General features: G+C 37.7%; 1 protein-coding gene across 4 annotated transcripts in view; it reads left to right on the top strand.

The window, feature by feature from the left end:
* LOC144073585 (nuclear factor of activated T-cells, cytoplasmic 1-like) overlaps positions 1-12,475 on the top strand; it is a 57,085-nt gene that overhangs the window by 35,201 nt on the left and 9,409 nt on the right. Inside the window, exon 10 of one of the 4 annotated variants that reach the window (XM_077599550.1) lies at positions 3,390-3,433. The exons of 2 other annotated variants lie outside the window; for them this stretch is intronic. In XM_077599550.1, coding sequence (XP_077455676.1) covers positions 3,390-3,418 — 29 coding nt within the window. In that variant the 3' untranslated portion in view covers positions 3,419-3,433. Of the gene's footprint in view, positions 1-117; positions 562-3,389; positions 3,434-12,475 lie in introns of those variants that run through there. One more of the 4 variants, XM_077599548.1, reaches the window with a different exon arrangement.

Genomic DNA, 12,475 nt, shown 5'->3' with positions numbered 1-12,475 from the left:
TCTGCCGGTGTTGATGAGTCCCATTTGTCATCATAAAGAGGCAATGCAGAAAAAGAATGATGTTATCAGCTTTGTTTGCTTAATGCTTGTTTGTGGATGTGTTTTTTTTTATGGCAGTGCTGAAAAATTGGAACAGACTACTCAGTTGGTGAAACCAGCTCAAACACAATTCGGCGGTAAATATCTCACAGTTTAAATATTGGCATGTATAATGAATGATATGTAAAATTTGGGCATGCTGGATAAGAATTAAATAAATCAACCCAGCCAGCATGTAAATAAATAAATAAATAATGCCTTGCTCTCGTTTTAGGCTTTTTGGGACATTTCTCTGGAACAATTACTAGTCTCAATGTGGTGTGTTGATTGATAATAATTAGCCACAGATATTAGTGATCGGTGAGCAGGAGGATCAGTGAGTAAATGTTATGAGTCTGAACTGTTCAGGTATTGAGGTCAAATGATAAGTTAGTAGTTAATTCTAGTTAATTCAGATGGGATGGTATACATGTAAGCAGCTGGGCATCCTCAATATACTGGTGACTAGGTTGCTTAAAAAATATCTTGCACGTTAATGAGGAATAATTTGAATCATTAAGTAATCACTCAATAAAGCTCTCTGGTGTATTTTTTTCTTTGTTAACTTTGAGTCCATTTGAACTTAATTTGCTATATAACGCAAATATTTCGGCCTGGCGGGTGAGTGGTTAGCGCGTCAGCCTCACAATGAGGGACCTGGATTCAAATCCAGGTCGGTCCACCTCTGTGGAGTTTACATGTTCTCCCCGGGCGTGCGTGGGTTTTCTCCGGGTACTCTGGTTTCCTCCCACATTCGAAAGACATGCATGCTAGGCTGATTGGACACTCTAAATTGCACCTAGGTATGAGTGTGAGTGTGAATGGCTGTCCACCAACCCAGGGTGTCCCCTGACTCTGGCCCAAAGTCAGCTGGGATAGGGTCCAGCACCCCCCACGACTCTAGTGAGGATAAAGCAGTTCAAAAAATGAGATGAGAACAAGTATTGAATGAGAAACGGTTGTCAAGAGATGTCCATGCAATGAATGAACTAGATCAATATTGCAAATCTGAGATTTAATTTAAGAAAAGTGTCCAAAATTGGTTTTGTTTCATTCTAACTGTATCAATTTAGGACTTTGTACCGCTAGCCTCTTGACCTAGCCTACTGAAGCTCTCATTTCATCTAATTAAATTAGGTGAAACTGCAGCTTTATTTTTGATTTTGTGTAGGTGTCCTTTTACACAAATGTACAGTAAATAAGATGTGCTAGAAAGCCATTGAATTGCCATGTTGAAATGGGTAACCAAGTTTTCCTTCCCTTTTACTCCATCCATTGTCACTTAGTGGGCTCAATTTTTCTTCAGTCAGTGGCCAAATGTATTCTATCAGTGATTACACTTGCATTAGGGACGCAGAGGAATGTGTATTGATTGACCAAGGACAGCGTAGACGCCACATAGAAGACCTCAATATACTACCGATTTGCATCACCTGTCATATGCTCATGCATTCTGCGGTGAGCTCCTGGAGTCTTGGTAAGTATGCGGTGGTAACAGCATACTCCAAAGGCATCTGCCGCTCCCAGTTCTCTTTTCAAACTCCTCAAATGAGTCCTAAGTTACAATAAATAAGATTGGAAGGTAGCTCACAGTGCCTGCTGCTCCCCTTCTCTATGCATTACCGCTTAGCAAAAGTGAGCTGAGCTCTCCATTAGAGAGGAAGACAGGCGGATGACCTCACCTCAGCAGTAGTGATTTAACGCCAGGGATGTAGCATTGTGTTGCTCCTCAGCAATTGGGGGCTGGTGATTTGGAGTCTATGGGCGCACACTTGATCTTCCCCAAGAGTTCAGCGCCTCCCACGCTTCAATGCTTAGGCCTCCAACTCTCATCAGGCCAAGGAAATGTGTCTCACTGGCCAGGCCTAGATTTTATACAGCTTTTGAGAAATCACTCAACTTATCAACAGTGAGCTACTGTACCACCAGGAACACTGTTGGGATGGAGAGAGTCTGAGCTTTAAACCCCTCGACTGCAATAATAACAGTACAATCCTGATAGGAGGTTTGTTTACTTTTGCATGTTGTTGTGAGCAAGGTTGAAAGTGATACCCCGAACGCTGGCTTACGTGTTATTGCCTCTACTTGAGAATTGCCTTTAACAAAAGAAGATAAAGATGGTGAATTAAATTAAACCCGTGTTAAACAGTGCATTGTGGATTCCATGAAATTTAACATAAAAATGTATCCAAATAAACAATGAATTGTAGAAATCCAGAATTTCTACTGGACAATTTCTGTTTAAATAAGATATACATTTTGGCCATGGAATTATTGACTGAACAGGAAATGCAAACATTTTAACTGCAGGTTGCCTCACATAAAGACTAAGTGCAACTCTCGGTCAGTGACGAAAACACAAAAAAAGCTAAATATTTCAATAAAGAAAAATGATTTGATGGAAAACACTACTTTTTCCATCAACTGTTTTGGTCCAAATCTAAACTGTGCACAATATTATTCGGAACATCTTTATAAAAAAAATAATTATTAAAAAAAGACCCCAGTAAATTTAATGTAAGAAATAATTTAATTTTAGGCGGCCCGGCAGTGGTTAATGCATTGGCCTCACAGTTCTAGGGTCAGGGGCTTGATCTTAGGTCAGTCCTCACTGTGTGTAGTTTTCATATTATCTCCGGGCTTGCCTGGGTTTTTCTCCGGTTACTCCGGTTTCTTCCCACATCCCCAAAACATGCTTGGTAGGCTGGTTGAACACTCTAAATTGCCTCTAGTTGTGAGTGTGAGCGTGAATGGTTGTCCGTCTCCTTGTGCCTGAATCGATTGGCCGTCCATCGATTCAGGGTACCCGTAGTTAGCTGGGATAGGCTACGGCAACCCTTGTAAGCATAAGCAGTTCAGAAAATGAATGAATTTAATTTTAAAGTATACTCAAAAGCAGTATGAAGGATATGTGACTGTGTATAGCAAACCTGCCAACAGGGCCAAGAGGCATTTTGGTCCTGTGAGGCATATGCATTGTGTCTTTTCATATTAGGGTTAGCTAGGGTGTAGTGATTGGCGATATCATAAAATGTAGATGAATGCAGCACAGTAGTACTAATCAGAGAGTTAGATTTGTACCAGCTGCCTCTCTAGGACACAGAGGACCCTTATTCTCCAAAACAAAAAAAATCCATAGCAGCCTCAGTCAGTTTCTGACAGTTAACATATGTGCTCTGATTGCTTTGCATTTTAGGGTAGTTTTAGTTGTGATTGTTTCCTCTTTAATTCAAGGTTCTTGCATTTGAAACTTGAGTAGGGTTGTTTTCTCTAGTTGAAAATCAAAATGTTGTCAAATCTCCTTCCGGTAGGGAACAAAAGGGGCATTCTATTCTTGTAGAGGATCTCCGTCTACTGCTGATGATTTTGAAAGCAACTGAAGGCTTTCCTCATGGAAAATTTTACACATTCTGGATGCTTTCCCAGACCCCAGGACTCTCCAAAACCCTTAATGATGATTGAGAGTGCGTCCACACCACGCTGAAAACATGCTGAGTCGATAACATTGGAGTGTGCCGCAAAGCTGGATTTAGGATCAGAAGGGGGGACTGAAAAGAGGGGTTTAGGAGGAAGGGTGTATATTAAATTCAAGGTTGAAAGTGGCCAATGGGACGAACTAAAGTTAAATTCCTTGAATGCCGTTTTTTTTTTTTACTTCCTGTATCTCTAAGTAGTGGAGTCAGCAGGGTCTACAAATGACCCCCAACCTTTAACCGATGTCCCCTTGTATGAAGGTCAAGACCAGATAAGTCAAAAAGTCAGTGCTTAAGTGCAGTGCCAAGAACACAGCCTTCTAGACAAAGTGATATTGACAGGCAGCAGAGAAATGGTGATGGCTTTTTTATTATTAATGACCACAAACAGGATGCTTATATTCTACTATTGTTATTATTGATGCCTTCTCATTAAATTACTGTTTTCCTGGCAGACTTAAATATAGAAGTTTAAAGTAGAAGTTTTGTTGTGGGTGTAGTTTATTTTTCACCCTAAGATAGGCTCTATCTATTCATCAACCCTTAAGAGGATGCGTGGTACGGAAAATGAGTGAATGAATTACTTTAATCGCGTTTAGTGGCATGATATTTTTTTTCATTTATGTTACCTAGCCTTTTTTCTCACATTTATCACATAATCTCTCATTTATTATTTATTTTTTTAGCACAGATGTGTTTTTTTTAATTGCAGAGGGTTGATGTATGTATCCAAGCATATTATATTTATAATAGTAAACTTTGGTTGAAACAATATATGTTGCGCCATGGACAATGATGGTGTATTGGTTCACTCAGTCGGATCCAGTCTGATTTGAGCTCCCACTAAGTGACAGGATGAATCTAATTTTAACCCAGTCTTCTGCAATGAGAAATATTGTTTAAAAAAAAATGAAACAATGTTTGGAGGATTACGTAGTTGTTCAGAGAAATTGCATATGTTGCATTCTTCATAGTATAGAGTTATGTGCTGTAGAGTTGGGCCATCATGTCAATTAAGTGTAGTGAAAGGCATTAAGATTACCCACATTGTCTTGTTATATCATTTATCACCACCAGCCTTTAAGGGCCACTAAATTCCTGGTGTCAGCTTTCGTTTTTGTACCAAATATTTGACACTATTGTCAGAATTGTGCATGTTCACCTAGTGACTGGGTCTAAGTGTTTAGATGTGAATGAGGCAATGGTGTCACATTGCACATAGTATTATGCATTTTTATTACTTGGAACATTTAGTCCTGATCAGATGCATAAAGATTAATGGGAAGAGTATCCATTCATTGCCCATTTGTGCTGGCTTGCTTTTGCCTGCGTGTGCACCACAGCCCTGGCAGAGGAACCAGAGGCTCTGGTCTGGTTTTACTTGCTCTGTCATAATATCCACAGTCACTGACAAAGAATGTCTGCTTGGAAAAAAAAACCATCTGAAATTATCGGAATACATTGATTTTAGCATTAGTCTAGGATGTGAAACTAAATTGTGTGATTCCTAGATCCTGATCTACTAGTGATTATTCTGAGGGGAAAAAATGTCATCACTTTGACAGACTTGCGACTGGTGGGAGAAAAGTGTGACTTATTTAGTAAAGTTCACCCAAGCTGCGAAGAAAGGCAGCAGCACACTTTGGATAGAGAATGATATAGTGTTTGAAAGTACAATTGGAGAACACTCAAGAACGCCGTCAATTCAAGCCGCACAAAATATTTGAAGCTCTGTTTCTTAAGTTAATCACGCATGACGTATCGCATACACTTTCTCCTGACACAGCGTTTAGAGGGTTGGTTTACGTGGCTCACATTCTGAGGTTGAGGGAACACAAGTTGAAAAGCCACAGAGACACACAGATCGTAGCGGGTCAGAACTCAGACATGGTCTGTGGCTTGGCTTAGATGTGCAAATGTGTACAAAGTATCTGTGATCAAGAAGCTACTAACTGCGAAGATGACATGTGTCAGTGTGGTTGATTTCATTGACAGGATGATCATGGAGTGTATTTACTTTACCAAGACCTCTTTAAGTTCCTTATCTGTACCTGATTTATGTATGTACATACATAGACCGAACATTTTTTTTCGTGGTAGGTCCAGTGCTACCCTCAACAAATCCCTATGACAGTGACTAAAATACTTTATTTGTTATTAGAAGCATACTCTACCACTGGAGCTCTTGCTGGAAATGCCACAAATACTGCAAAATAACAGGAACCATGCATTGGCTTTTAATGAATCATATGATAATGATGATAATGAAAATATGCAATGGAAAAGTCATTGCAAGGCCCAGGACATTAAGATGAACCCACAGATCCACAAGAAAAATTCTGTCAAGTTGAGCCGCGTCACAAGGTTATGTCGAATCAACTCGAGTTGGGTCAACCCAAGCCAAGTCACGTCAAGTCACATAGTTGTTGAGTTGAGTCACCGGCTAGTCAAATCTTTTACCATTCTTTTTAGATCTCAAAGAACCCCTGTTTTATAACTTAAAAATACAAAAACCTATCTTCCCATTGTCAAAAAAAGAGCATGTAGTCTAGGCTGCATGTTGAAAGCATCAGTGAGAGCTTCTACTTCTCCAAGTGCAATTATTATATCTCAAATCCAATTCTCTGATAAAATGTTTCAGGGAAGCTTAATTTTTTTACAAACACAGTTTAAATGTTACCGTATTTTAAGCACCCTGTCAACATTCAAATTGGCAGCTAAACACAAAAGGGAACTATTAAAACATTTTTTAGATCATGCTTTCCTTTTACAAACTTTCCAAAATCAGTTTCATAAGTTTGAACAGTTTTTAAATGTTAAAACTCATTGTGCTGACAGGCCTAAATTAAATGTAGGAATCTGGAAAATTTAGGGTCAGAGGAATTTCATCATCTCCTCACGTCCAGGAATAGTCAAAGAGCATGAGGAGAAGCAGGTCAGCCATATGAAGACGTGAGACATAGACACAGACAGGCAGACAGAGAGAAAGAGAGGAAAAACTGAGGTGGAAGAAAGTTGCTTGACATCTTGGTGATTTTTCCCTGGCAGTTAGCCCCATTGCCGAACACACACAAACAGGCACACGCACGCTAACCCAGTGTACCCTCTATGATCATGAAGAAATCTAAGAGTGATAAAATGCATCCAAATTAAAGATTATAACTAATCTCTTTGCAACATGTGGTCTATTAAACTGTAGGTGAACATACAGTATTTATTTTTGATGAGGGAAGAATGCAAGTGTCCTACTGTTGGCTTGTGACCCACTACAACAATTACACTCAAAAGGACCCTAGGCTCTCCTGATTGTATTCAGCTATGCTCAGCTGCTTTCAAAACAACATTCTAACAAATAGGAAAACAATTTTAAGACTTGCCAATCTTTTTTTATAGTCTGACAAAGAGATTCACTATTGAAATGCACAAACTACATTCAACCCCTAAATTTATGTATGTTAAATGGTTATTCATTCAATTTCTGAAACACTTATCCTCACAAGGGTTGCAGATTAATGAATATAAAGTGTTTATTAATTCATTAAACTAAATGTTGTCATGATTCATTTAGAAATTTTGAAGTACAGTTGAATAGTACAATTGGATTTAATAATAAAGGTCAAACACCCTACACACCCTCTTTTGTTTCTTCTGCAGTATAGCATTTTGTTTTTATTTTAAGTCAGCTTTTTTCTTAACTGTGTTTACAGTAATCCCTCGAATATCGCGGCTTCACTACATAGCATTTTTTTTCTGCGGGAAAGTATTATTTTGTTAATTAATTTTTTTGTAAGTTCATAAAAATGTGAAAATCCATGCTGAAACTTCCAAGCGGAAGCCACTCCCCTGTCCTCTGCTTGCTACTAGAACTCAGCACTGAAGTAAAAAAAAAAATATATATATATATATATACATATATATATATATATATATATATATATATATATATATATATATATATACATATATATATATACATATATATATATATATATATATATATATATATACATATATATATATACATATATACATATATATATATATATATATATATATTAAAGTTCATAAAAATGTGAAAATCCACGCTGAAACTCGGAAGTGGAAGCCACTTCCCTGTCCTCCGCTTGCTAGTAGGACTGAACTTAAACAAAAAATATATATACAGACGCTCCCTACTTACGAACATTCAACTTACGAACAACGGTACATACGAACATGTCTGCAAATTGCGTTTAAGTCCAAAAATGTTCGCAAGTCCGATTTTGTATTTCGCGCCATTTTCGGAGTAGTACTTCTTTCCGCCGCTAATACCGACGCCTGGCGCTGTGAGAGCTCAGCTCACCCAGCATCTACCTTCTTCTTCGTTGCAATGCGGAAGTGCGTGAATGTATCTCCAGTGTGCAAAGAACCTTTTTCATTTGTATCATTAAATATCTCATCCATCCAATATTGAATATGGTTGGTAAAAAGCTAAAGGCTTCTATTGAAGGAGTTGCAAGGAAGAGGCAAGCCATTTCATTTGAAACGAGTGGCAATAATAACGAAGCTTGATGCGCGTGAGAGTGGTGAGCGTTTCACGGGCATTGAATCGTTCGACCGTCAGTACCATTTATAAACAGAAAGATCGAGCAGCAGGACCCAAATATTGAACGTTGCACAAAGTTTGCAAATCAATTGAATGATGCCATACAGTGCTACCGCATCATTTATGATGAAAAAAAGAAGAAAACTGTGCAATCGTCATTAGGTCGCTTCTTTTGGCCAGTTTCTAATACATAAATCTCTCTCTCTACAGTACTGTACATATTCTCTCCATTTTATTAAATGTTTTTTTTTCAGTACAAACCAATGCGTGTTGCTTATACAAGCCTTAAACATACAAATGCACTTATATAAACCTTCAATATACTTATATCGGCCTTAAACATAAATTATAATACAAAATATAGCACTGAATCAACTTACAAACAAATTCAACTTATGAACAATCGCTCGGAACCAATTGCGTTCGTAAGTAGGGGAGCGTCTGTATATGTTTTGATGAAAGTTTGGCGACACTCTTTTTCCTTGTCGACGATAATGTCAAATATTTATTCATCTTATTAGACGTGCTTCATAACTGAGCAAAGAATACCCCGAGATTTGGTACAAACGTAAAGCTGGCATGCAAAATGACTTGAATGGCTGGACATCGTAAGGCTTTTTCTTTAAAAAAAGTGGTCTATGTAAAGTAAAGCTTTTATTTGTTTAAAAAATAAATACTATGTATATATAGTCAGGCTTTTTTCTTTAAAAATGACCATGTATATTAAGGGTTTTTATTAAAAAATGACCATGTATAGTAAGGCTTTTTTATTTAAAAAAAACGACCATGTACAGTAAAGCGTTTTTCTTAAAAGACGACATAGTATAGTAAGGCTTTTTTTCTTAAAAAATGACATAGTATTGTAAGGCTTTTTTCTTTAAAACAACGACATAGTATTGTAAGGCTTTTTTTCGTAAAAAACGACATAGTATAGTAAGGCTTTTTTCTTAAAAAACAACATAGTATAGGCTTTTTTCTTTAAAGACGACATAGTATAGTAAGGCTTATTTTCTTTAAAAACGACACAGTATAGTAAGGCTTTTTTTTTCTTTAAAAACGACATAGTATAGTAAGGCTTTTTATTTACAAAAAAGACCATGTATAGTAAGGCTTTTTTCTTAAAAAACGACATAGTATAGTAAGGCTTTTTTTCTTAAAAAACGACACAGTATAGTATGGCTTTTTCCCCCTAAAAAACGACATAGTATAGCATGGCTTTTTTTCTTGAAAAACGACATAGTAGAGGAAGGCTTTTTCCCTAAAAAACGACATAGTATAGTAAGGCTTTTTTCCTAAAAAACGACATAGTATAGCATGGCTTTTTTTCTTGAAAAACGACATAGTAGAGGAAGCCTTTTTTTCTTAAAAAACGATATTGTACAGTAAGGCTTCTTTTCTTAAAAAACGACATAGTATAGTAAGGCTTTTTTTCTTTAAAAAATGACATAGCAAGTAAGGCTAAGAGAGTCGGAGAATAAATCTGACTTCTGATTCTTCACCTTCTAGTTGTTGCTGTGGTCCACTGGCAAAATCATTGGGTCAGAACATGATGCGGGAATCATGAGTGAGTTCAATTCCACTCTTTGCAATTCTCAAATTGTTTATTGAGGTAATGAAAAGGATAAATACAACTTCCAACTTTACTGTGGTGCAGTGGCAAAGACAATGGGTCAGAACTTCAGGTGGACTCAAGTTCAAATCAGAAGTGAGTTTGATTCCACTCTTTGCAATTCTCAAATTGTTTATTGAGGTAATGAAAAGGATAAATACAACTTCCAACTTTACTGTGGTGCAGTGGCAAAGACAATGGGTCAGAACTTCAGGTGGACTCAAGTTCAAATCAGAAGTGAGTTTGATTCCACTCTTTGCAATTCTCAAATTGTTTATTGAGGTAATGAAAAGGATAAATATAACTTCCAATCACATCATTTCAGAAGACACTGTGGTCCAGTGGCAAGAACAATGGGTTGAAATAGAAGTTGGACACAAGTTCAAATCTGGAGTGAGTTCAAGTCCACTCTTTGCAAATCTCAAATTGTTTATTGAGGTGATGAAAATGATAAATATAACTTCCAATCATCTTATTTCAGAAGTCACTGTGGTCCAGTGGCAAAGACAATGGGTCAGACAGACCTCAAGTTAGTGGATTTGACTGCCATGTGGGAAATGGGGTTCGAATCCCGCTCTTGTTTGACTAATCACTACACTAGTAGTTCAGTAAATGGGTAATCCTTTTTTCATTCAAATAAAGACTTAGTCATTTTTTTCAGCAAAACAATATTTCCGGTCAGCCGAAGGCTGACCGGAAGACAGTTGGGAGGGGGGGGTTCCTGGTGGTGTTCGACAGTCAGCCTTCGGCTGACTGCCGACACCATACAGTTGTTGACTGGCGAGACCGGAACGTGAACCCTCAACACCCATGTCGCAGGCAGGTGACTGACCCACTACACCACGAGGCGGCCCGCCTATACAAGATTGGAAGGTATATTTATCCTTTTCATTACCTAAATAAACAGTTTGAGAATTGCAAAGAGTGGAATTGAACTCATTCCTGATTTGAACTGGAGTCCACCTGAAGTTCTGACCCATTGTCTTTGCCACTGGACCACAGTGACTTCTGAAATGATGTGATTGGAAGTTATATCTATCCTTTTCATTACCTCAATAAAGAATTCAAGAATTGCAAAGAGTGGAATTGAACTCATTCCTGATTTGAACTTGAGTCCACCTGAAGTTCTGACCCATTGTCTTTGTCACTGGACCACAGTGACTTCTGAAATGATGAGATCGGAAGTTATATCTATCCTTTTCATTACCTCAATAAACAATTTGAGAATTGCAAAGAGTGGAATTGAACTCACTCCTGATTTGAACTTGAGTCCACCAGAAGTTCTGACCATTTGTCTTTGCAACTGGACCACAGTGACTTCTGAAATGAATGATTGGAAGTTATATTTATCCTTTTCATTTCCTCAATAAACAATTTGTGAATTGCAAAGAGTGGAATTGAACTCACTCCTGATTCCCACCTCAAGTTCTGAACCAATATTTTTGCCACTGGACCACAGCAATAACTAGGAGAAGAATCAGAAGTCAGATTTATTCTCCGACTTTCTTAGCCTTACTATACTATGTCGATTTTTTAAAGAAAAAAGCCTTACTATATACAGACGCTCCCCTACTTACGAACATTTTAACTTACGAACAACGGTACATACGAACATGTCTGCAAATTGCGTTTAAGTCCAAAAATGTTCGCAAGTCCAATTTTGTATTTCGCGCCTTTTTCGGAGTAGTATTTCTTTCCGCCGCTAATACCGACGCCTGGCGCTGTGAGAGCTCAGCTCACCCAGCATCTACCTTCTTCTTCGTTGCAATGCGGAAGTGCGTGAATGTATCTCCAGTGTGCAAAGAACCTTTTTCATTTGTATCATTAAATATCTCATGCATCCAATATTGAATATGGTTGGTAAAAAGCTAAAGGCTTCTATTGAGGGAGTTGCAAGGAAGAGGCAAGCCATTTCATTTGAAACGAGTGGCAACAATAACGAAGCCTGATGCGCGTGAGAGTGGTGAGCGTTTCACGGGCATTGAATCGTTCGACCGTCAGTACCATTTATAAACAGAAAGATCGAGCAGCAGGACCCAAATATTGAACGTTGCACAAAGTTTGCAAATCAATTGAATGATGCCATACAGTGCTACCGCATCATTTATGATGAAAAAAAGAAGAAAACTGTGCAATCGTCATTAGGTCGCTTCTTTTGGCCAGTTTCTAATACATAAATCTCTCTCTCTCTACAGTACTGTACATATTCTCTCCATTTTATTAAAAAAAAAATTTTCAGTACAAACCAATGCGTGTTACTTATACAAGCCTTAAACATACAAATGCACTTATATAAACCTTCAATATACTTGTATCGGCCTTAAACATAAATTAGAATACAAAATATAGCACTGAATCTACTTACAAACAAATTCAACTTATGAACAATCGCTCGGAACCAATTGCGTTCGTAAGTAGGGGAGCGTCTGTATATTTTTTCAATTGGAGTGACCCCACTTCGCGGTTTTTCGTTTATCGTGACCATGTCTGGTCTACATTAACTGCGATAATCGAGGGATTACTGTATTAAACTGAAAAAACTATCACATCCAGTAAAATCCCCAAAGCTATTAAAAAAGTGAACTCATGAGGCTTTTTACTGGTTATATATGGAAGATTTTTTTCCAGAAACATTGAAATATTTTGTGAAAAGTGGTGTTACAAATCAGAACACACTTGACCCAAAACCAATCACTACAAGTAGTGATTTAATAAATGCTAACCAAAAGT

Source organism: Stigmatopora argus, chromosome 4 (assembly GCF_051989625.1).
Source record: "Stigmatopora argus isolate UIUO_Sarg chromosome 4, RoL_Sarg_1.0, whole genome shotgun sequence".
NCBI classification, from domain to species: domain Eukaryota; kingdom Metazoa; phylum Chordata; class Actinopteri; order Syngnathiformes; family Syngnathidae; genus Stigmatopora; species Stigmatopora argus.
The sequence above is the reverse complement of the archived record's forward strand: the minus strand, read 5'-3'. Positions and strand labels throughout refer to the sequence as shown.